The following is a 24,140-nucleotide window of genomic DNA, read 5'->3' as shown; positions in this document are numbered from 1 at the left end:
GTTTGATCTGCCCCAGAGTGAATCAAACAAACACTCTTGATTTGTTCCATTTTTGCACACCTGTACAAACACAGTGCACATGTCTAGGAAGAACCATGGGGAGTCTTTGCCAGCTGGCTTGGGATCATGCTCCCTATAAAGCCGCTTCCTGTCTTCCTGGGAGAGGAAGCTACCTGATACTCAGGTGGGACTCTTTATCCATCTACCATCGTTGTCCCTGATTTGTCTACTCTGACCGGCAGAGGTTCTTCCCATCACCTCTTATGTGACCCTTTCCGTTGTAGAAGGCAGGGATACAACATAGGACTCTTCTGCAAACTCACTGATCGCATCCCATAAACCAGAACCATAGTAGTCCACGTCACCTTCTGGGGAGAAGGCACACCCTCTTGTCCATCCCCATCCTTTTTATTTACCCATGAGCAGGCTACCTGTAAACAGTGATGTGCTGTGAAAGCAAAAGTTGGCATTGTTGTGCTTAACTGGGGTTGCTTGTGGACTTATCAGCTCCACGCATGCATTCTCCCAGTCAGCTGAGTCACTGCTGTCCAGCAAGCAGCTCTGCTGACCGAGCAAGGCAAAGGCTTAATTCAAAAAACAAACTCAGCTCAAACAAACAGAAGAGCAGCAGAGAGAGAGAGAGCCGGCTTGCGCGCAAGGCACATGGTTGAAGCTAGAAAGCAACAGGTCAGCAGCGACAGCGTTCTAGCCCCTTTGAGCTGAAATAGCATAATCTTCCCGATTGCCATGGGACTCCAGTACTGTGTTTTCTCTATCATGAGTTTCAGGCGGGGGGGGGGAGAGGGGAAGGGAGGGAGAACAAACTGATAAAGCTGATGTTCCCGCAGCCTTATCAAAACATGGAGAAAGAGACCACATTTCTGTGGTGGAACACACACCTCTTACGCAACCTTGGCCTCTGCAGTTTTCAAAGAGCAGTCAGGTAGCGGGAGAGACTCTTTTCTGCCTCCGCAGAACTGTTTTTCTGTGACACAGAAACACCTGTTATCACTCCCCATTGGCTAAGATGTGTAAGGCTGGTAGGAGCTGTGGGCCATTCAGAACTGACCAAGTCCCATTGATTTAAATATGACTAACTTTGGAGCCACCCCTTTTGTTTTTCATCTGTCGGTTTCTTTTGCCACTGATCCAAACTTTAGGTTCCAGTTTTTAGTTGATTGTTTGGTTGGTTGGTTGATTGATTGATTGATTGCATACATGCATGCATGACTATTGTATTTGCTCCCTCCCCCACCGCTTCAAAAACCCGGGTAATGCACAGACCTCGGTGCTACGCCTGGAAGGGAGGCCAAACATCCTTCTTTTTAAAAGCCAAGTACCGCATCACTGGTCTTTCATAACTGGACCATCACCATTTCTTTTTAGGGCCAAGTAAACAGTCTGTGGCCATACTGCTTGAGGTACTGAGGTAGTTCTGGTCCAAAATGTAACTTTCCCAAATTCTGTTTTTTTTTTTTTTTAACGTCAGCTGCAACCTTGCTGGTAATCCCTGTTCCCTAAGAATAGTGGTTTATGTTTTATCATCCGCCCAGACATCTTGAATCTCAGGAGAAACACTTTTTACAAATAGCTCAGACAGATGGGACCTCCAACAAAATGCTGCAGCATGGCATGTTCCTTACCATTGAGAGAGATGGGAATAAATAGGAGTTCGAGTGACAAAAAAAGGTTCAGCATCGTATTGGAAGGAGCCTGGAGTTAGCCATGAAGCTGGCTGGGTAGCCTTGAATCAGACACTATTTCTCAATTACAGTATAAGTTTCTTATGAAATCACAAACAGGTAAAGGACCATGTTTGCTTCTTCAGAGTCCTTGGAGAAAAAGGGAGACTTCAACGCAATACATAATAAAATGCTTGGACTGATATATGGTGTTACAGGAATCTGGTGTCCGTGCCCAACACCTTTAGGGGCTGGTTGAGGCTCCTGCAATCCAAAGACTGTCTAACACTGATTAGGGAGAAGGACATTAAAATGAAACCTGACTCTCTGACCTGCACAAGTGGCTGCAGACGAAATCATTTATATATTTGGTGTTTATTTATCTGCCGTTTATTTATAGCTTGCATTTACTCCAGGGTGCTCCAGGCAGTGTGTCTTTTCTCATAACAACCTGGTGAGGTAGGTCAGGCAGAGAAACCATGCCCAGAGTTACCCAGTGAGTGGGGATTTCAACCCAAATGACTTGAGTCCTAGGTCCCGCACTTTATCCACTAGACTGCTGGCTGCGCATCATTTATTAGCATTGTTGGTGTTGCGCAGCCTGTAAACTGTGCATTCCTCAAAGGCATTACAAGAAATTATGAGCTTCAGGATCAGGTTGAGCAAAGGAAACCCTTCCAGATGTTGTTAGTCTATAACTCCCACCCTCCCAAGAGTTCTACCCAGTGCTAAGGCATACTGAGAATTGCAACCCAATGCTACCTGGTGGGCTGGGCTTGCCCCAATCTGCTGTAGGTCCTACTGCCCATTGGTGATCAGCACTTCCTCTGCTTTCCAGTCCCTGCTGTTACTACAGTACTGGAGTGCTTCACCACCTCTGAGCGGGATAAGAAGGGGTGTCCTGGTTCAGTGCTAGAGCAGCTACCAGTTAGCAAGGGCCTGGATACTAGACTCTCAGTCTGAAGACAGCAGTTCCAAGGACTTCTTGACCAGGGCGGGCAAAGTGCAATCCAAACACAGGATCAGCTTAAGAAGCAAAGTCTGAAAAAAGTCCAAACCTGGCATTAAAAAGCTGTGGTCCTCCTGGTGTTCTTGGGGTGCAACTCACTGTTGGTTTTTCTGGCTAAGGTTGATGGGAGCTGAACCCTAACAAAAGGCAGGAGGCGATCCCTTCACACAGGATTGGAAACTAGTAGAATGTCATTGTTCCAGCCTTTTCTGCTTGGAATGGAAACCAAGAACACAGCTGCAGCCCCTCTGTGTCCCTTGTGGAACTGGTGTATTATGATGATGAGAAGCGTCCTATTCACAAGAGGCCTTCCCATCAGGCAGGCATTTCTGCGCCTGGCAGCTGCCTCAGCCATACCTTTAAGCGCCAGCATTCCCCTCCCCTGGCCTCCCCCCTCCTCTAAAATGGTAAAAGGGAGGCTAGCCACATCCTCTTTATTTTCCAGTTTAAATCTTTGTATTGAGATATAGCACAAGCAAGCAAGCAAGCAAGCAAGCAAGCAAGCAAGCAAGCAAGCAAGCAAGCAAGCAAGCAAGCAAACAAGAGATTCAATATGATTATATAAGGAACTTTTTTGTAAAGAAAGAAACACTAATTTTTTTAGAGGAATATTGTATAAGCACATTCCTCATTCCAGCTAGTATGTCTCCAGTCATCATAAACTTGTGTTCAGAATAACTATGGAATCGAGCCAATAGGCCTCCACCTGTTCTCATGTGTAACGAGAAGATTTCAGCTTTCTTGAAAAGGCTGAATAGCTTTTGGACTGACCACAAAGTAATAGTTAAAAGAATACTGTACAATTTTATACATCCTGTCCCATAGTTTCTTTTTCCATTCATTGTGTAGCCACTATTATATATGTAACGTATATGTACATATACATATATAATGTATATATAGGATACCATTGTCCTATAAATTCTAGGTATCTGATTTGAAATATTGCCTAACAATATATTAGCCAAATTCCTGCTCTATGTTATGCAAACAACATAACTTTAAGCAGCAGATTGGTGTACATTAAGAAATTTCTGCAGGTATTATCTGTTGAACATTGAGTTGTGTGGCTCAGTATGCAGTAGATCATGGTGTCGAACTGTGGCCCTCCAGATGTTCTTGGACTTCAACTCCCAGAAGCCTTCACCACCACCTCTGCTGGCCAGGATTTCTGGGAGTTGAAGGCCAAGAACATCTGGAGGGCCACAGTTCGACACCACTGCAGTAGATAATGCCTATATTAACTTATGATAGCTTTGTGCTAAAAGCTAATGTCTTTTTGCATAACTATATAACAGGATTTCAGCCACTGGGTAGATTCAGACCAGCCATTTTCTGGATTACAATCATGATCCAATATTGCTTTACTCAGTCTAGGAAGACCCCAAAGGATGAGGTGACCAAATGTTGACTTCGCTTTTTGCAGCACCAACAAATCTTAGAGGCAGCTGGGAATATTCCAGGTACTTTGTCAGGTGTATAATACCATCTGTACGTAACTGTGAGGGAGAGATTTAATTACTGGATCCCACACGGATGAGGCATTCTGGGAGCAGTATTCCAGAAAAGGAAGTTTTCCAAGCTCTTCATAGGCTTCACATGTGTTGTCAGCAAGCAAAAAATGAATAAAATATGTGAATTGGGACAGTATTTCTTGCCACCAATTTGAATTGCAAAGGAAGAATTGGGGGAAATGGACATTTCATGTATATTTGGCAGATATTCAGGAGCTGGTCCTGTCTGGCCTTTAAAAATCTCCAAGAGGAATTTGAAGCAGAAAGTCCTATATCCTCATAGAGTGAGATTCTTGGGTCCAGAGAAGAAGCATTTTGGGTTGAACAGAGACGACCCACCTATGGAAGTTTTTTCCCCTGCTTTTTAATCCACAAAGATTTGATGTCTAAATAAGGCACACACTCTCTAAATAAAGCTGTGGGTTGCCCTTACCTGGAATGTTGTCTTTACGTGTTAGCCCTGAAATCTCAAAATAGACAGAGCAGAAAAAAGAAGAAGTTATCTCAAGATGGGGCATCAACGTGCTTTGAGGGCAAGGGGAGGGGGAGAGACTGAACAGGGCATATCAAACTTGAAAAGAAATTCAGCACGCTGCTCCTTAGTCATGGATAGTTCTGATTTCTTAGTATCTGACCATGGTCATATTTGTGCTCTGTGTTGCTGTTGTTTTGCTTCCTTGTTTGTTTGTTTTTCGCTTTTTGAAGATGCCATGATAAAATCCTATTCGCATGATGAATATCAAGCATTATAATTCATTACCAGTCAAGAAATTAGTCTTGATTTGTTTAACATTAAAGGCCACTGTAAAGCAGAAGGAGAAAAATGACCTCGCAAAAGGTGGATTTGCTCTAACTAATCAAATGATGCCATATTTTATAATCTCAGAACTGCAGAGCTAGAAGGGACCCTATGGATCATCAAGTCCAGCCCCTGTCAAGGAGGCACAAGAGGGGAATCGAACTCCCAACCAGATGCCTAAACCACTGAGCTGTCCAGCAGTTGTCACAGGAAACTGATGTTCCAGGTATTGTTGGATTGAAACTCCCATAGGCCCTTGACAGCATAGTTAATGGTGAAGCATGATGGGATTTGGGGTCCAAAATACCTGGAGGACCATATCCCCCCCAGTCTTTTCATAAAATAATGCCATTTGTTTTTAAATGCAGCCATTTGAATGATAAAACTGCACACGAAATATATTTGTTCTAGTCAACCCAACCCATATAGATTTTTTTTCAAAAGCTGGCATCCTAGAATAAGTGGACGGGTGGGCTAGATTTTTATTTTTATTTTTAAATTCGCTTTCTAGGGGCCGTATGCAAAGAAAGACAAATATCCGGCAACTACAAACTCAAAATAGTTGATCCTGACAGATTTTAGGGAAGCTTTCTCCCAGAGAAGTGCTGGGCATAATCTGAAAATGGATCTAAGGTTGTCATCTTTAATTGGTTTTATGTTTGTTGGGTGGTTGCAACAGTTTCTCTTACAGCAGGGGCACTTAATTTCAAATCATTAACATCGATTGTTTCTGTTCCGCGTGACAGACAATTTAGTTGTCATTTCAATTGGCTTCCATTCTTTCTGTTTTGGGGCGGGCGGTTAAGAGAGCTGCGTTCGTCCATTGCAGCAGAAATAATTGAGAGTCTCGTGTCAATAACTAGATTAAACCAACACATTTATTCTGGCATTTGCTTGCTGGACTGCAGCCGCTTTCATCAGGTGCACGAAGTATCCCGAGTTGTCATTTAGCTTTAGAACCTCAAATTAATAATTACGCCCCCACCCCTCCCATGGACTTCCTTCTTTATAGTCACCCCTTTGCGATGCCAGAGTATTTCGCTGCCCGAGTTGGAGCAGCAAACGGCACCCCCTCCTCACCCACGTCTGAGTGAATCGTACGCCAAGCCAACCAGGTGATATTGGCAGGTGAGGCAGAAAAGTGTACAGGGACCTCTTTCCCTGCCTGACAGAACACGAACAACACAGAACATTAATCCTTAACAACGTGATGCCCCCTTCATGCCCATGCTGATGGATTTGGGGAATTATAGTTCAAAGAAGTAGGCTCTGTTCTTCAGCCCCACAGAGTCAAGATTTCAAAGCACGGCCAAGAGCCCCATCCTTTGTACGTTTCTTGGCAGGACAGACGCAACCAGCTGTCCTGAGGCACTGCTGTGTGTGTGTGTGTGTGTGTCTGTGTCACCTGAATGTAGGCTCTTACTCCCCCAGAGACAGCTGGGTTTTCCTGATAAGCAGCTTTAGCTGCTTGGTAAGAGAAGGCCGTTTGGGGGGATACCGTGGCATGCCCAAAGTCTCGTGGCAATTACCAAGAATCTCCCGCTGGCTTTCTTATCCCTTCAGAAGCAGCTGGGGCCAAGCTAACACACCCAGGACAGGCCCCATCGGCCTGGCACACACCTCGAGACTGCAAGAGCCTGGGATAAAACGATAAGGCTGTTCATGGGGAACCCCATGGGGAGAAATGTCAAGAATTAATTGCAGTGCCCCTGGGCCCAGCTTGGGGGGACCAGAAGCCCATCCAGCTCACTTTCCAAGCTGGGCAACCAAGCAGTTGGACACTTTCTCTTATAATTAAGGGCAGCTGGAGCCAAAGGAGCAGAGGGACGGCCAAGGGAGATGAAGTAAGACGAGCAGCTGCTCCTGGATAGGGCAAGACAGGAAGCTCTGTGGAGTAGAGACCCAGGCTTACCAACAGATGGCAGTCTTGCAACATCTGAAATCGTAGGGTGGAAGGTTATGTGATGTCGTTATTGGGCCACTAAAATGCCACCACCGTGGCAAGCTTTCGAGTTCTTTAGAACTCTTCATCCAGCTAGATGATAGAAAGCTTGAGGAACGGGAGAGGAAGCAAAGATCCAAATGTGTTGCCAAAGGCAGGGGCCATTGCCCCACCAACAGTCTGGCAAAATAGAACGAAGACATGTCTAAGTCTTACGACTTGTATTTATTTCAGATTCAGAGAGGAGTTAAGGAAAAACCGGGAGGCATTTATGAGATACATTTTTATCCCACCTTTCCACCAATAAACGTACATGGTTCTCTGGCTCCCCATTTTATCCTCATAATATTTGTGCGTTTGCTTGCTTGCTAATATTTGTATAATTGTTTTTAGCTTTAAATATTGTCTTTTAATGACGTAATCCTCCTTGGGTCCTTTTAAAGGAGAAAGTTGGGGTAAAAATATTTTAAATAAATAAATATACGTTTATTTATATACCAGCCCCATTTGTGCAATTAGTGCAGCTATTCTAGGCAGCTTACAGATTAAAGAGGCAAACAAAACCAACATGGAATAACTAAAAATAATTTCCAAAAAACCAAGAGAAACGTATCAAAACAAATCCAGAAAGGGCAGCATGCGCCTTTACAAAATCCATCAGGTTAAGGCAGAAAGAATGACTGGGCCAAGATCGACCAGTTCCGTGGCAAACAAAACGTGCTTCTCCCTAGTCTTCTGCTGTCTCCTCAGCTAGAAAGGATGAGTAAATCGTCACCCTCCAGATGTCCCCATTCCTGTCACTCTGGGCCAACACAGCCAGTGGCCTGGGGTGATGGGTTATATAGTCCAAAAGCCCATGGAATGCTTTTTAAAAAAAAAATTGCTATAATGAATGCAAAATAGTTATCAGATGTGGCCACACCCCCAGGACTTCCTGCAGGGAAAAGTCATTTTCAAGAAAAAGAGGAAGAACATGAAAGTGAAATAGCCCAGTGTATACAGTTCAAACTTAAGGTGTGACTTCACAGCTGGAAGAACTCACTCTTTCGCTTCTGGTTTCGGTGGATGAAATTGCCCCCGGCTGCCCAGATGAGTTTGAACAATCACCAAGCTTCAGGAATCAGCAGGGGAAAGAAAGCTGGCAGAAAACTGTGAAAAGAACGATTCTTGAGCTTAGCCCTCTCCACCTGAAGCACCCCTTCCCTTCTCTTTATCATTTCTATTTCTATTTTTTGAGGTGTCATTGTGTTTATCTGGAATGCATTGGGGGGGGAGAAGCAGCAGTGCTTTTTGGAGAGAACAGGCCCTCCTCGGCTGAGAGGAACTAGCACCCTCACACACACGGCCAGCTGTTTGGAGTGAAAGAAGCCACCCTTGCCAGCTGAACAAAAAGAGACAATTCCCCCCCCCCCCACACACACATACAAGATTCCTCCCCCCCCCCCGCCCCTGAGCTTAATGGCATGTGGTCTCCGGTTTTTAATTCAATGTAATCCATACCAGCCCCAATGCAAACCGCAGGGCAGCTGGACAAACCATACTTAATCATGGATATTTCAAAAATGTACAACTGGAATATACAGTATTCAAACGTATAAACATAAAATATTAATCCCACCAGCCCCGACCCCACAACAACGGAGTCAAAACAAAACAAAACAAAACAAAACAAACAAACAAACAGAGGCGTGTAATATATAGCCTCCCAATTAGGGGTCATTCATGAATATACTTGGGGCGGGGGCAACTGAAGGCCCTTCCCTCGACAGAAACAGCTGCAATCCACCAAAGGCTGACACTCAGAAAAGGGCACAGGACCCTTGATGATAATACTATGTGCGTTTATTCAGAAGCAAGCCCCATTAAATTCCGTGGCATCCACAGACCAGACCCTCGGAGCGCCTCCTGGTCTCATCCGCGGCTCTTTCTCCGATTCGGGGGGTGCACACCGCCACCTAGCGTCCAACTCGAGGGAGCGAAAGTGCCCAACAATTCTTAGGGAGCGCCCTGTCCCAATTCATAGCTGGTTTTGGTTTTATTTTTCCCTTGCTGTATCTATGGGGCAAAGCCCTGGGGGAGTTGAAAACTGCTAGAACTGGGCTGTGGCTATCAATTAACACTGCCGCTTTGAAAACTGTTGTTGGGGCCTGAGATATGGAGACTGCCGTGATGATGAGCGTTTACACCACTTTATCCTGGAGGGAAATATTTTTGGTGTGAAGATTGTGGGATCGTGGGGCCCATGGAACCAGCCCAGTTGTGACTTTGCCCTCCGTATGCCTGCATAAATTCCTAGTAACAGGTTCGCTTGCCATGCCTTATCTTGTAATGATTGGCTAAGAAGCAGATCCTCCTAACCTAAGTGAGATGCACAGAATGGCCCTATATTCCCATGGCACTATTATTTCTTGGGGAACCATTCTAACTGGTCTGGAACTGGGAAAACAAGATGCCAGGCATCAGTCCTTTTAGTGCACATACAACCTTTGCCACCAGATTCCCCCCCCCCCATGGCCAAATGCAAGCAAATCTTCTCCCGGAAGGATCAAGAGGGGGGGAAACAAGCCCCCCTGCAATGATGTGTTGATGAGCTGAGTCCATAAGCTGCTAAGCTTCCCTAAAGCCCCTCTTACATTCCCGCCACAAGAACCAGCTGCTGCTTCGCTCATCTGTTCTGTGGCTATTTGTAGCTCAAGCATCAGGACCCGGGTCTTGATTTTGCCACAAAAGAGACCTAGGTGCTGCCATAGTGTATGTCCCAACAGCCCGCATTTGTTCACAGAGATCATCCACGCCTTTCTGTGGTGCAGAGGTAAATTGCCTTCTGTGCCACTGGAGGGGAGCCTAGTCTCGTCTGCCAAAGGTGTGCATTTGGCCCCCGTCTTCGCCAGCTACCCTCGATCAAGCTCCGTCCCTATCAGCTGGGATGATAGAGTTCCTGTGTTCCTTCACATTTTTATTTTAAACAGCCTTCTTCCAAACTGAAGGCAAAATGGACAACTTCGGTTGAAGCCTTGGGGCAGTTTGAACAAAGATTTTGTTTTCAAAGCAACTTGTCACAATTGGGCAACCAGTCGATGTTACACCTGATCCCTTCACAAAAGTATTCAGTTGAGGGTGTGTTGCCTTATATACAACGAAATACTCTACTGCACCCCCTAGTGCCTAATTTTGACAGCAGCAGGATTATTGTTGTGCAGCTTTGTGTGCAAGGATATCTGCAACAGCAGCAGCAGCTGCAAATTACTGCTACTTGAACATTCCCCTTAGTGATTTTGGGGTGCATGCCACTTTATCACATTGTATACAAGTTGTATGCACACATGTCCACATATTGCCTTTAATGAGTAGCAATTTGCCACTGGTGGTATGATCCCCATCGTGACCCTAAATTGCAAGTAGGATTGTAATTTAGGACAATAGAAAAAATACATACGATGAAACCAAATACTTTGAATTTTCAAAAGACAATTCACAAGTGTGCCAAGACATTTCCTATTTGAAGCAAAGGGCAAGATGGGCACCCTTCCTTTGAGGTACAATAGTAATTGTCAGCTGAAAAGTTATTTTAACCCACTGGCAATAGAACACTTAAGGGCAGCAACCTCATTTATGGAGTGCTTGGCTGTCTTCCAAGATAATGGAATGGCAAGGGATGAAGGAAACCGCCATGCTGCCCCAGGATCTGCCATTCTGTTTGTGCTATTTTTCCCAATGGTAGGGCTGGCCCTGTAAAGTTCACTGAATGGGCAAAGTCCTTCCACCATCCATATTTGTGCATACTTGAAATAGCTGCTGCTGGAGGGCCACTATGTATCATTATTTTACATGTACAATGGGACTGCCTAAGCTAGAGACCTAAATAATAGTTAAACTAGCTTCATTGTCATGACATCTGCAAGGTGGTCCAGGTATTGTAGGTTTGTGTTGCTCCAGAAGTTTTCCTCTTAGGCGTAGTAGGCCTACACACAGAATAAAAGCTCCAACAGATCCTGAATGGAATTGCCTGAGGTCCAGATTGCTGCAGAATTTTTGATTAAACTCCTGTGGCCGCAGAAGTGCAGGGATTTATAGAGCAGAATAGCTTCCAGTTCCCCAGATTAGTCTACCCTTTCCCTCATGAACTGGTACTTACCTTCTCAGTAACTCACTCTGAGACATTTGCAAGACAAAGAATATAAAGTTTCATTACTTAACAGTAGAACCGATCAGACAGCAAACCAACAGACTGCTTTCAGCAACAGACTGAAGAATTCAGAAGAAGGGAAGGAATGATTGGTTAGTACAGTATTGGATACACTGACAGTCACGACAGCCCAGAAAATCCCCTCCCAGCCACACCTACTACAGGCAGCATGCGGGATTGCAAAATATTCCAATACAGACATCTGAAGAAGTTGCAGAGCAGCACACACAAACACACAACCTGACCCATTGCCAACATCCCTGGCTACCCATAAAACAAACTGAGTCCTAAACTTGGAAAAGCTACTTTTTAAAATTACAGTTCCCAGTGGGGATGCTGCTTTGGTTCAGGGCTCTGGAAGCCGGCCGTGCCATTGCACAGGATACTATACTCCCCTCTGCCCATTTTTCTCATTTTTCCTGAAACAGAAATCTGTCCTTATTCTGTCCCCACTCAGCATGCAAGATCTCACTGAGGTTCCCCCACCCTCCTCAGAGGTCTTTTCTACTCCTGCAAACCTTGGGGGCCCTTGAGCCTGCCAATAAATCTCCCTCCTGGGCCCAGAGAGTGCCATTTTGTCTCTTACGTACTTGGAGGAAAACGTTAGAGAAGTTACTGCACTTGGAAGAGGACGTCACTTATTAGTTGCTTGTGCTGGTATCCTATGCATGCCCAGAAAATGGAAGCATTACTTTTTAGACTACAGAATTCACCCCACATGGCCACTGTCTATGCTAGCTGGAAGATTCTGGGAACTGCAGTACAAAAAAAGTAACTTTTTTCTAAGCTCTGTGTGTGTTTGCCTAGGAGCACTGAACAAGGGTCTTGACTTAGTGCTTATAGTTAAAGACTGTGGAAACAGAAGACAGGTATTCTTGTGATTGTGAGTTGTATATTTTTGTGAAGCATTTCCCTTTATCAGTCCTGAATCTCCCACTATTTGGCTAAGAAAATCCAAATGTCATAATCTTTCTTCCCTCCAGCCCCCCTGGTTGTTTGGGTTGGTCTTTAGCGCACCTTTTCCAGCTTTAACCCATTCTTTCTGAATACAGTAACCAGAAGTTCGCGGTATTCTAAGTGTGGCTGCACCACAGAAATCTGTAGCTTCTTTATGATATTGGTAACTTTATTTTTGAATTCTTGCCAACAATTCCCACAGAGACTGTCAATGTTACTTTTTTTTGGACTGCATGGCCGGTAGTTGTATTCCAGGGGGGAAAAAAAAGAGATAATTTGACACATCTCAGTGTCACAAACATGGTGTTTTGCCTCAATTATCTATTCACTACACCTCCAAGATCCATCTCCTAGTTAATCAGTGCCAGCTATGAACCCTCCAACCCGTTAGGATATCTGTAAAGGCAACATCCATGAAATGTGGACTTATTGTGGGAATGCTAAACATTTCTTGGCAGTAGAGGGCAATCCAAGAATGTGTACAAATGAATAAAGACCAAGAAATAATCAAACTCATTGAATGCATACTTCAGGCACCTAATAGGAAATAAAAGACACAGGTTGTAAAGTGATAAAGGTAAAATAAATAGGCAAAGGAGGAGGAGGAGACCTTAATGCGGACCTGGGCAAAGTGCATCCCGAGGGCCACATACGGCCCACAAGCCGCTCCTGTCCGGCCCGCGCACAGTTTTGAACATCAAAACCATTTATAGCTTTTTGTCTAAAGTTGATCAGTTGCTTATCTTTAACATACCACAAAAAAACCTCTTTAGTATTTGTGAAGATTAACAAGTTTAAAATAAAAACAACCATAACATCACTGTTTCATTTTATTTTTAAGTAAAGTTGGTTCGGCCCCCGAACACAGCTCAGATTTTTCATGTGCCCCCCCAATAGAAATTAATTGCCCACCCCTGCCCTAATGGTTGAAGGAAGGAGGAGGAGGAAGACCCTTGTTTTGTGCTGTGTTTTGTCTCAATGTGTGGTTGAATGGGAGGGTGGGTTGTCGCTGTTCTCCAATACTGCACGGGACAGGACGATCAAGCCTATCTATTAAAAATATTTTAACTTGGGGGGTTTGTTTGTTTAAAAAGGCATTTATTGCCCTGATCCTTAGATGCAGTATATTAACTTCATAAAACTCTTTGGCATCAAGTAAGCAAGAAGGGTTTTTTAAAAAACAAACACACAGCATGTAAAGAAATCAAATATAGATAAAAATAAAAACAATTAGTTATAAAAAAAGGAGTCATGAATACATTGATTTGAATTTTTTTTAAAGCTAGTTCTATAATATTTACATTATAACCGTATGTCTGCGGGAAGGGGAAGATCTCTAGAGAAGAACCCGAAATATACTTGGAGGATGAACTATGGGAGAAGGGATCAGGTTCTCTCTTGCAGAAAATAATAGTCCAAGGTAGAGCTTCCAAAGATATGGGATGTGGAACCTTTACTGAGAGACAAGACGATTCCGTGTGGTCAGATTATCTTAGGCAGCCAACGCAACAGATGTCTTTACAGTTCAAGGTTTCCAAATGGACTTTTGCCTCTAGTTCCGCTAACTCTTTTGCAGGACAGGAAAGATGAGAGCGAACTTCGTCATTTTGACTCAGAATCCAAGTAGGGGGGCAGCTGAGGGTGTGTTCACAGTGCACCCACATTGCCTCATAGCCATTCTGTCTGATCTTTGAACGTTTTGCATCTGGACAACAAGATGACTTTCTTCACTGAAGTCAGTGGAAGAAGATCCAGGAGCTGGCTGGGTGATAACTCTAAGAAGAAGAACAGGATCTGGGTAAGCACAGGCCTAAACCTACAGCAAGGAAGGGAGAAGGTAAATTTGTAGAAAACAGTCAAGAGTTTCATTTTAACTCCCAATTCTAGAATGAGTACCATAGCAAAACGACGTTCCACCTGAACTGAGTTTCTGACTCAAATAAAGTATGCAACAACGAGAAGTGGATTTTGTATCCTCAGTTCTGTTTTGGTGCTGGTGTCAAAAGCAAATTTCTAGGCTGATAGTGCATGCAGACAGATTGCATTCTTCACTGTGTTAATCCTGAAGGTCAAGCTACAAAATAAAGTTTGCACATTGTTAGAAACAAAGCTTTCTTGGGAAGTAAAATATTTTTGTCTATCCTAGCATGAGTTTTCTTCACTCCCACAAGTTGCAAAGTAACTTTTTTGTTATTAGGGTAAATAATGGACATCATTTGCAAGTCCTATTGCTTCGGCATGGTGCTTTAAAGGAATTGCATCCCTGGAAAAAAACATATTATTTTCTTCTAATTACCAAGCTGGTTTCTTGTACGATTTGACACTAAGTGTTCTTTTTTTTGCACTTGGGTCTTGTTGGCATTATATTTTGTTTTTGTTTTTTTTATATAAACAACAAAACTATATCCAACTATGAGAAGCTTGAAACGGGGCTGTCTCTGGAGTCCAGTATTAGTATGATCAGAGTAAGAGCTGCCTAAAGTCAACACCGTTAAGACAGTTCATCTTCAAAGATGGATCAGAACACCTTATAATGGAGAAATATTTGGATCTGGGTATCTTGAGACAAGATATAGGTTGGTGCCAGATGAACTGCATCAGTCCCTCTTCTAGAACACAAAATGTCAGATGTGTGCCACTATAGTGTGGAGGGTGCTGTAGTAGCTGGACATGTCTATACTGTGTTTCTCTTGCAACTCAGATTTTTTTTTTCCCATCAGTATCTTTTTCTCTCCCAGATGTCAGCAGTAGAAACATTTTTGGATCGATTCATCACTATGGCTGACTTCAGTGGAAGCATAATGGTGAGATGCTACTGCTTCCCTAGCTTAACGTGATCCCCAATCATTCGCCGGCGGTAGACAGCCAGGAAGATATCGTTGTCTGCAGGGCAATCATAGTGGCAGGAGCAGGATTTGATCACCATCATCTTCCAGACAAAAGAGTCCCCTTCTGGACACTGGAATTCTATGTTGGTGGTGCTGGTGATGCGCGGAGTGCAGCATCGCCCATCGGTGCAGCTGCCGCAGAACTTGGGTCGGTAGGAGCGAGTGCTGGTGCAGCCGGTGAACTCGAAACGGATGGCTCGACGGGTCTTTCGGGTCTTGGCACACTTCCTTCCCTTCTGAAAAGAAAGTTCAAATTAGGAACTGAATCTCAACTAGGCTGCCTGAGAGAAGAACACCTGGATGTGAGAAGGTGCTTTATATCAAGGGGTCATGCAGCTCATGATGGCCTGTACAGTGGAACCTTGACTTACAAACGTCTCCACTTGCGAACATTTCGAGTTACGAACGGCTCCGTTCACAAAATGTTGCTTCGACTTGCGAACAGAGCCTCAACTTACGATCAGGAAAAAAAAACCTTTCCTGCTCTTTTTTTGACCGAAGTTCATCTTAGGTCAAAAGAAGAAGAAAAAAAATCACCCCCTAGTGGTAGAGTACAGATTAACCGGCTTTGCATTAGTTCCTGTGGGAACTAATGCCTCTACTTGCGAACAGCGCCTTGACATATGAACGAAAAACAGCCAGAACAGATTAAATGGTTTTCAATGCATTACGATGGGAAATGGTGCTTCAACTTACGAACATTTCTGACTTATGAATGCCATTCCAATACGGATTAAGTTCGTAAGTCGAGGTACCACTGTATCAGCTTCAGGGGCTGATTGAGTGAGTCCAAGACCCACTAGAAACTGCAGTGACCTGAGAAAAGGGGTGGGAGACGGGGGACACCCGCTTCCCAATTTGTGGAAATGTATTCTAAAAAAATAAAATTTTAAAATTGGTTGAGATGGACTACACTTCCCTTTAGAGGGAGAATCACTGCTCTCTCTTCTCTCTCTTTTTTGTGTATGGTGTGAGCAGGATGGTGCCTAACCCTGTCTTACACTGACTGGCAGCCACTCAAAAATGAGCTTTTTCTAGCTCCACCTAAATATTTTATTGTATTTTTCTCTTAGTTCCACTCTGATCTTTCCTTAAGAGAGCTCGAGGGGATGCATGTGGCTTTCATCTTTTCCACCTTATCTTCACAACAACCTTCTGAAGTAGGACAGGATCTGACAGAATGAGCTTGGAAAAGCTATATTTTGGCTGCCGGCAGGGTTGGTGGCGATTCAGAGAGTTGTACTCCTCCTCCAATGTGACTTTTTTCAAGCTCTGGCTCCCACCCTCTTGCAGAGGCCACCGTTTTGCAGGGAGTCCCTTCCCAGCCAACGGCCACAATACCTTGAAGCTGTTCTCCGGAAGGGCGTTGCAATAGCGGACCAGGCACAGCTGGCTCTCCTTCTCCAGTCGGCACCGTGAGTTATTATTGGTGACCCGGGTGGAGATGCCGATCCCGCAGGTCTTCGAACAGGCACTCCATTCGGTGGTTTGCACCAAGCAGTTGTCCTGCAGGCTGTTGGTCTTGAGATTAATTTTCGGCTTGGGTTTGGGTTTGTGACTTGGGTTATTCCTATAAACTGAGACAGGCAAAAGGATTTCCATGAAAGTCAAAGACTTCATATCTTGCCTTCCTCCCAGTAAAAGAACCCAAAGTATTTAAAAGGCAGTAGGATTTCAGCAGTTGCATTTTTAACAAGGTATAACTAAGCCACATGTCACTACGGCTAGATCTGGCATCTCACGGAATGGCACAACTTGTGCACTGGCTTATCCAGGCCCAGAGCTTGGGAACATTACTTTTTTGGACAACAACTGCCTGTTATCTCCCTTTAGCAAGGACAGTGGCTGTTGCAGCTGGGAGTTGCAAGAGTTCTCATCCAAAACAGTAACTTTCCTTAGTTCTGTGTGTCACACCTTGTTTGTCCTTATGTGGTTCATAATGGCTTGAAAGATCAGGGTTTTGGAGACGTGACTTCTATGAGGAACTGTGGTGGAAGCAAAAGGTAAATTGCCCTTCCCACATGCTAGAGTCCTAACCCATCTTCAAGATGAGTAAGAATGTGATCTCTCCAAGAGTTTGCTCATTCATAAAGACAAAACAACTGCCCAGGGGCAAACCAGGGGTGTGGGCGGGGAATGCCATATCCAGCTCAGTCCTAGGCTAAGATTCTGATCAGGTTGTGCAGGCAGAATAATATTATACCAAGAGTGTTTCTACACTGCATCATTACAGCGGTTTGACACCACGGTAATTGCGATGGTTCTATGTTATGGAATCCTGGGATCTGGGGTTTGCTGAGGTGCTTAGAGTTCTCTCTAAAGAGTTCTGGTGAAGTTTCCGAACTTCACCGCAGAGTTCTCGGTGCTTACACAAAACAAAAAAATCCAGGATTCAGTAGGATAGAGGCAGTGGTTCTCACTGACCACATCCCACAGCCGTCACGATCAATGGCGTCTATTGTTTTCATTTATTTGTATAAATGCACAAAATTTGCCATTTTCGGAGTAGCAGTTGGAAGACTGAGCACAATCTTATCTTGAAAAGTTACTTCTGGCCTTGCTGGCTGGGGGCTCTCAGGGCTGCTGTAGTCCAGACATCTGGCACCTCTCACTGTCGCCTCCCCCGCCCACCAAGATGTGTGTTACCTGACATGCCCTTTACATAGCGCTTCTTCTGGCTGCTCCCTTCGCAGACCCACTCTTCACAACACTTGTTCTGTGCTTTCACCCGGCGAGGGAACGGGCAGTCAGAGGAAGGCAGCCGCGGCCCGTCGGCGCAAAGGGGAATGCAGCCAATGGCCCCATCCATGCAAGTGCACTGCAGTTTGCAGTTGGGCTGGAAGCTCTCGCCATTCGAATAGATCCTCCCCAGCAGGTCGCAGGTGGCCCCTTCATGAGCTAGAAGGGAAAACAAAGAACCTCAGAGGGGAGGAATCTGCTTTATGAGTGGCTGCCCAGTCAGGGGACTTTCTTTCTCCTACCTGGAGATCCTAGGTATTCCCTGGCAGCCTTCTACAATCAAGAATTAACTTGGTTTGACTTTGCTTGGTTTCTGAAATAAAACAAGATGAAGTGTCTTCGGGGTGGCATGATGGTCTGTGTGGATGGCTATGCGAGCAGAGGTCATACTCCTACAGCAACTATTGGATTTAGTATGTTTTGGTATGTGTCCATGCACAGCTAATAGTCATCAGGACCAGACTGGGCACAATTAGAGCTAGACAACATTCCTTCCAGTCATGCTGGCTGTGGGATTTCAATTGCTGTAGTCCAAAAAAGGGAACTTTCCCACACTGTGAGTACAACTGAGTGAATTGGGAAGGAGAAAGAAACATTCGGCGCTGGGAGACACAAGCATGTTTGGTATGAAAAAGGAACCAAATGAGAATAGGACTGATATTTTGCTGCCAGATGCCAAGGTCAAGATGTGCCCCCGCCCTTTGCTCCAACCAACAGAGGCTAATGAGACTGGCAACCCAAACTTCCTTCAACAGTGGCAAGGGGATAAGGCTTACCACCAAACGTGAAGGCTGCAGGCTAGACACATATGGACTTTCATGAGGAGGGGAAAGACGAAGGACACAGGAAAAAATGGCTGTGGGGATGCATGGCTGCTGGCTGAGTTGGTTGCCTCACCTTGCCTAATGTTAGGGCCAGCCCTGTTGATGCTTAATATGAAGCCTCTGTGAAGGGGATGTTCGGGGCAGCAGTTACTCCACTTTCTTTGCAAAACATGGAGGGGGAAAGCAGGGATCAAAGCGCTTTGATCCCTCCCTCCCTCCTTACTTCCGTGTATAAAACAACCCTCAATTTTTCCTCTAGTTATTTTAGGGGAAAGCGTCATTTTACACACAGAAAAATACGGTAAATGGGACTCTGAATATTATGAATTATTATAACAGATATAGGGAATTATCAAATATGGGTTCAGAGATGGTTGGAACTATCTGAATATGGCGTTTTTAGGTGCATTCTGGATATTTCTGAATCCGAATGCAAATCCCTAGTTAAAATTGAAATAGATTACCACATGAAAGTAACAAGTCAATTAAAAACAATTTATTTATTTAAAATATATTTACCTCACCTTTCTCCTTAAAAAGGACCAAAGGCAGCTTACACCCATTGAAAGACAACAGTGGCTTGCATAAATAATTAAAAGACCATATTTAAAGCTAAGAACAATACCAACCCACAATGTTTAAGGAAAATACAGAAACTCATACCTCTGTTGCAAGGTCCTTCCTCAGCAGTCATTTTGTGGCCAAAAGCCCATTTAAATGGCAAGGCATTTCCTGATGGCAGGAAAGGCAACAAGAGAAGAAGACAGGCTAGCCTTCATTGGAAAAGGGTTTCAAGTTGTGGAAGGAACTTACCTAAGCAGATGCCATGGTCTCTATGGTTTTCGGAGGAGTCACAGTAGAGCCCTTTATGGCGATCGCAAGGTTTCTGCAAGGAACACGGCTCGTCCAGCTGCCTGGCACACACTTTGCAGCACCCACAACCATCCAGCAGAAGGCTGATGCCCGCAGGGCATTGAGGTGTCTGTGAGGGACACTGGCATGGGTATGAGCAAGTCTGGGCTGCCACCTAGAGGAAAAACAGAAGACAGCTGTGCTTGAGTTTCATGTCCTGTACTTAGAATGTATAAAAGTGAAGACAGACCTTCATCCCCTGAGCAGTAGAGAAGCTGCATGGAATGGAGGACAGGACTCTTGTCACCTTAACAGTTGTGAGGCAAAAGAAATTTCAGCAGCTGGAACTTGCATGACAAGGTACAGCTACTAATATTTCACCTTCTGCACAACTACCGTGTTTCCCCGAAAATAATTATTGCTCCAAAAAAAAAAAAAAACACACACATTAGGGCTTATTTTCAGGGGATGTTTTATTTCTTTTTCATGTACAACCATCGACATTTATTCAAACGCAGTCATGTCATCTCCTTCTGGTTGCTGCACAAGGGTGGAGGGTGGAGTTTCACTCAACTAGGGCTTATTTGGGGGCTAGGGATTTATTATGGGCATCCTGAAAAATCAAACTAGGGCTTATTTTCATGTTAGGTCTTATTTTTGGGGAAACAGGGTATTAAATTTATAGGAATCAGTTATCCATTAAATGTGCCTATCCTACAGACTGGTGAATCCTTAATGGGAGCATCAAATATTTCTGCATAATATTTTTATAATAAATCAGGACACCATATAATACTTTCTAAGGACTTTAGAGAATTATATAGACCTTTGCATATTCAACAGAACAGTCACTCCAGGGAGAATTAGTTCTGTTTTTTTAAAAAACATTTTATTAATTTTTCAATCTATCTACATTGTTCATGCTTGTCAAACATCGTGTTACATGTTTTGCTTACAATTATTTGTTTTTAGCCTCTCAGTGTCTTCCAATTTGTCCCCCCAAATTCCAACCATCTTTCAGACATTCAAACTATTCATATACAACTTTTAATATCTAATATGACTATTATCATAATATTACTCTCATATTATATAAGATTCTCATGGTCTTCTAATAACGTTCTTATTGAAGGTGGTTCCAGATCCATGACCCAGCTTTAAAAAAAAAAGAAAAAGAAAGAAAAAGAAAGAAAAAGAAAGATTTTTATAGTGTTATCCCATGTTGTAAGCAGCCTAGAGTGGTCTATCGACTAGATAGGCGGGATATAAATAAAATAAATAAAAAATAAAATAAATAAATTAGTGGCTCTACTGGCATGATGGCTGCAGTCACAGGTTCATGTCCTGCGGAGAACATTCCCTGGTTAGTTATTTATGAGCTGTCAAACTTAGAAGTCACTTGTGCACTCATGTAGAAATGGAACAAAATCACTGTGAGATCCTTGGACTCCTGGTTGTATTCAGATAAAGAGATTTTATAGTATGTAATGTCCAAAGTGTTACAATTCTGCTCTTTTTTTTGGGAGGGGGGAGGTATGTGAACTCAGAAAAATAAACAAATCAAAAATGATATTGTTGGAATTCAAATTTTGTTTTAAAAATTGAGAGTATGGTGCAGCTGTTTCATTGTATTGAAACAGTACAAAGCAAAATCAAAGCTGATTTACTACTGGAAACAGTAATCCTCTGACACTGTGTTGGAAATCAAAAGATATTTCTGGATGGAGTCCATTTACAATACTCAATCATCCAAAGTAAATGGTCTCATGTCTCTTTATCTGGAAGCCTATAAAAGGAATAGTTAGTAGTACCCAAGGGGATTTCTCCAGAGGTCACCATATGTGGAAGATGCTTCCTTCCAACTCTCGTAATCCTGGTTAGAAAAATGGCTAAGAGGGAAACCCATTTGTATTTGATCTCTGTATTTTATAAATGCGTCACTGCTACCAAGGATGCCTGCTCCACCACAAATGAGATAGGGATGTCCAGTGGACACTCTCCAAAACTGGCCACAATATGTATGCAAGGCAAGCTGCTGTGGAATCAGGTGTTCTGGTAGGTACCCAAGTATCAATCCACACAGGCCTATCAAAGCAATTGTTGCCATGAGTGGCACATGGAAATGGCTTGGAAGCCAACAAAGGTCTTTAAACACTGAAAAGATGCGGAACCCACACTTGTTTCCCATTAATATGTGTTTTCAAGGATACACCTGTTTTAGTTTCAGCATGTATAACAAAAAGGATATCTTAAGTGCTGTGATACCTCTAAGATTAGCAGACTTGGGGGGTGGCTACAAAGTAGGCAAAATATTAAGTGACTCTTCTTTCACCCAGGAAGTAGGGCTTTCTTGAGTGAATTTGTTTTAGTGAAACACAAAGAAGTCAGCAGAGAGACAGGAGGAAATTGCCAATCTGCCCTTGTTAACAAGTTGTTAAGGTGGCTCTACTGCAGCTGTCCAGATTTGCAGGAGGCATGGCTACAACAGAGCTACTTTAACAAGCTGCAAACAAGGGCTGGATATGAATTTCCTCCTCTCTGCTGGTTTTCCCTTTGCTTTCTCTCTTTTTCCCATTGCTCAATGCTTCCTTTGTTCTTTTCCCTCCACCCCGAACAGAAAAGCTAGGAGAGCTAGCTGCTGGTCTCCCATTGCATCGGTTCAACAGTCACACCTCATGAACCAGTGCAAATGCATTTAATTTTTTTAAAAGCAGAAGCCCCAGAGGTAGAGAGGGAAAGTACAAATTTCAGGGAGGACCTCTAGACTGATTTACATTGACTTGTACATTAAGTAGTCAATGGAAAATAATCCAACTCTGGCCATTCCAATCTCAGATCATTTCTTGTTTATTTATCAATATATTTAGCCTGTATTTCAGTGGGAATTTTAATGGATTACAAGGCACTTCCTAAGATGCATGGGCTACAATATTTAGGCCACATATTTATATCCACCATATATATGGTTGTGGGGTTAGGGACCAAGGTGAATGGGATAGAGAAACACATAATGAACTTTCAGAGTGACATGAGCATCACTAACACAGGTAAAATTGGTTATATAAGTATCCTGGCAATAGTTAGAGTAATTGATTAATGTACACCATCTGTTGCCTGATAGATAATATTAGGCTTTTAGCTCTGATGTTTTGGAACAATCACTTTTTCTTTCAGAAAGGAGTTGGTAGGGCTGAGGTGAGAATTTTGCCAAAGAAAATAACTTTTTGGTTATGCACAATACTAGAGGAAAACCAATACACAAGTAGTGTTACCCCCCACCCCCAAACTCTATTTAAACCTCTAGGGATATGCTGAATTTTGTGGATATAATCTACTTCATCTCTTTCTCTCTCAAATTACCTTATATATTTCTACTTTTTCTACAAAAGCAATTTAGGATTAGTGACAATGGAGATGGTAATGTTCTGACACCAGCTTTTCTGTGTTGCCGTTTCTGATGTCCAATTTGTGCCTCTCTTATTTATTTATTTATTTATTTATTTATTTATTTATTTATTTATTCATTTATTCATTCATTCATTCATTCATTCATTCATTCATGCATTCATTCGATTTTTACCCCGCCCCTCTAGGCAACGTCTAGAGGGTATATTGTTTGTTTGACTGAAATGGACTGCAGAGAGGCACTGGTGGCAGAGGATGGCAATGGTCCTTTCCACTGTTCTCTGTAAGTGTTAATGTTCAGTGATGGCCCGCTCACCTGTTCAGCCTACAAGCCAAAACAAGATTCCTCCTTCTGCCTGTGCCAACACTTCAAGCTGAACTTGGGTACCTCGCAGATTACCTTCCCTGAATGTACTTTCTGCTTCACCTCATCCTCCCACCCTCCTATTCTGAACGAGAAGCCAGCTCTTATTTCCGCAGCTGTTTGATCAGTGAACCACACAGATTTCACCTCAGGGAAAGAACTAATATGGGCAGTGCTTTTCTTTTTTAAATGACTCATCCTAGCATATTCAAGGGGATTAGCTGGTAACTGTGATCAATGCTGGTACCTATTTGGAAACCACATTAAATTTCTGGGACTGTAGGTTCCACTGTAAGAATTACTGTAAATCTCTGCGTAGAGATTTGGGGGTGGGAGAACACATACCGTATTTCATCTCTGCCTTCACCTCCCTGTTCTTCTGTGGCTCCCACTGTGGTGAATTTTAGACTGTAAAATTCTTGGGGCAGAGACTTCTTCCACTTCCTATAACACCCAATACATTTATGCTGCTGTAAGCTAAAATTAAAAAATTGCTGTTGCACCACAGAAGAAATGACCCCTCTTCGAGTTACAACAATCTGTATTGCAACGGAAATGTTGTTTTTGAAAAAGAAACCATTACAAGCAATGAGTTATTCATAGTTTTAGTCTACAAGCTAGTTATAATTAGTTTCTTGTACCAGTAATCTTGCACCCAATCTGGCCATGCTGGCTAGGAAATTCTTCAAGCTGTAATATCACGCTTGAAGCATGGCAGACTATAAGTTGGTACATTTCACTTTTCTGATGGCAAGTACAGTCCACTACAAGGCTGAGAAAAGTACAAACCGCCCCCCAGAGGTTGGATTCCATCTTTCATCACCACAGATTATTGTCCATCCTGGCTTGGGGTGATGGGTGTTGGAATCCAAAAACAATTGTCGGGGTGCAAATTCCCCAGCCCTGATATATACAAAATCTGACCGCCATTTGAAACCCATTGTAATAGTAAGTAAAGGGGACCCTAATTCAAATTTGA

The 24,140-nt window shown here is 43.4% G+C and overlaps 1 protein-coding gene across 3 annotated transcripts in view; it reads right to left on the bottom strand.

The window, feature by feature from the left end:
- Window positions 1-12,237: 12,237 nt before the first annotated feature.
- LOC110082286 (CCN family member 2) overlaps window positions 12,238-24,140 on the bottom strand; it is a 29,935-nt gene continuing 18,032 nt past the window's right edge. For 2 of the 3 annotated variants that reach the window (XM_020799719.3, XM_020799721.3), the window contains exons 2-5: window positions 19,354-19,567; window positions 17,624-17,875; window positions 16,319-16,554; window positions 12,238-15,213 (exon numbers count right to left, since the gene is read on the bottom strand). In XM_020799719.3, coding sequence (XP_020655378.3) covers window positions 14,902-15,213; window positions 16,319-16,554; window positions 17,624-17,875; window positions 19,354-19,567 — 1,014 coding nt within the window. In that variant the 3' untranslated portion in view covers window positions 12,238-14,901. The remainder of the gene's footprint in view (window positions 15,214-16,318; window positions 16,555-17,623; window positions 17,876-19,353; window positions 19,568-24,140) is intronic. The other variant, XM_072980270.2, reaches the window with a different exon arrangement.

This window comes from Pogona vitticeps, chromosome 9 (genome assembly GCF_051106095.1).
Source record: "Pogona vitticeps strain Pit_001003342236 chromosome 9, PviZW2.1, whole genome shotgun sequence".
NCBI lineage: Eukaryota > Metazoa > Chordata > Lepidosauria > Squamata > Agamidae > Pogona > Pogona vitticeps.
The sequence above is the reverse complement of the archived record's forward strand: the minus strand, read 5'-3'. Positions and strand labels throughout refer to the sequence as shown.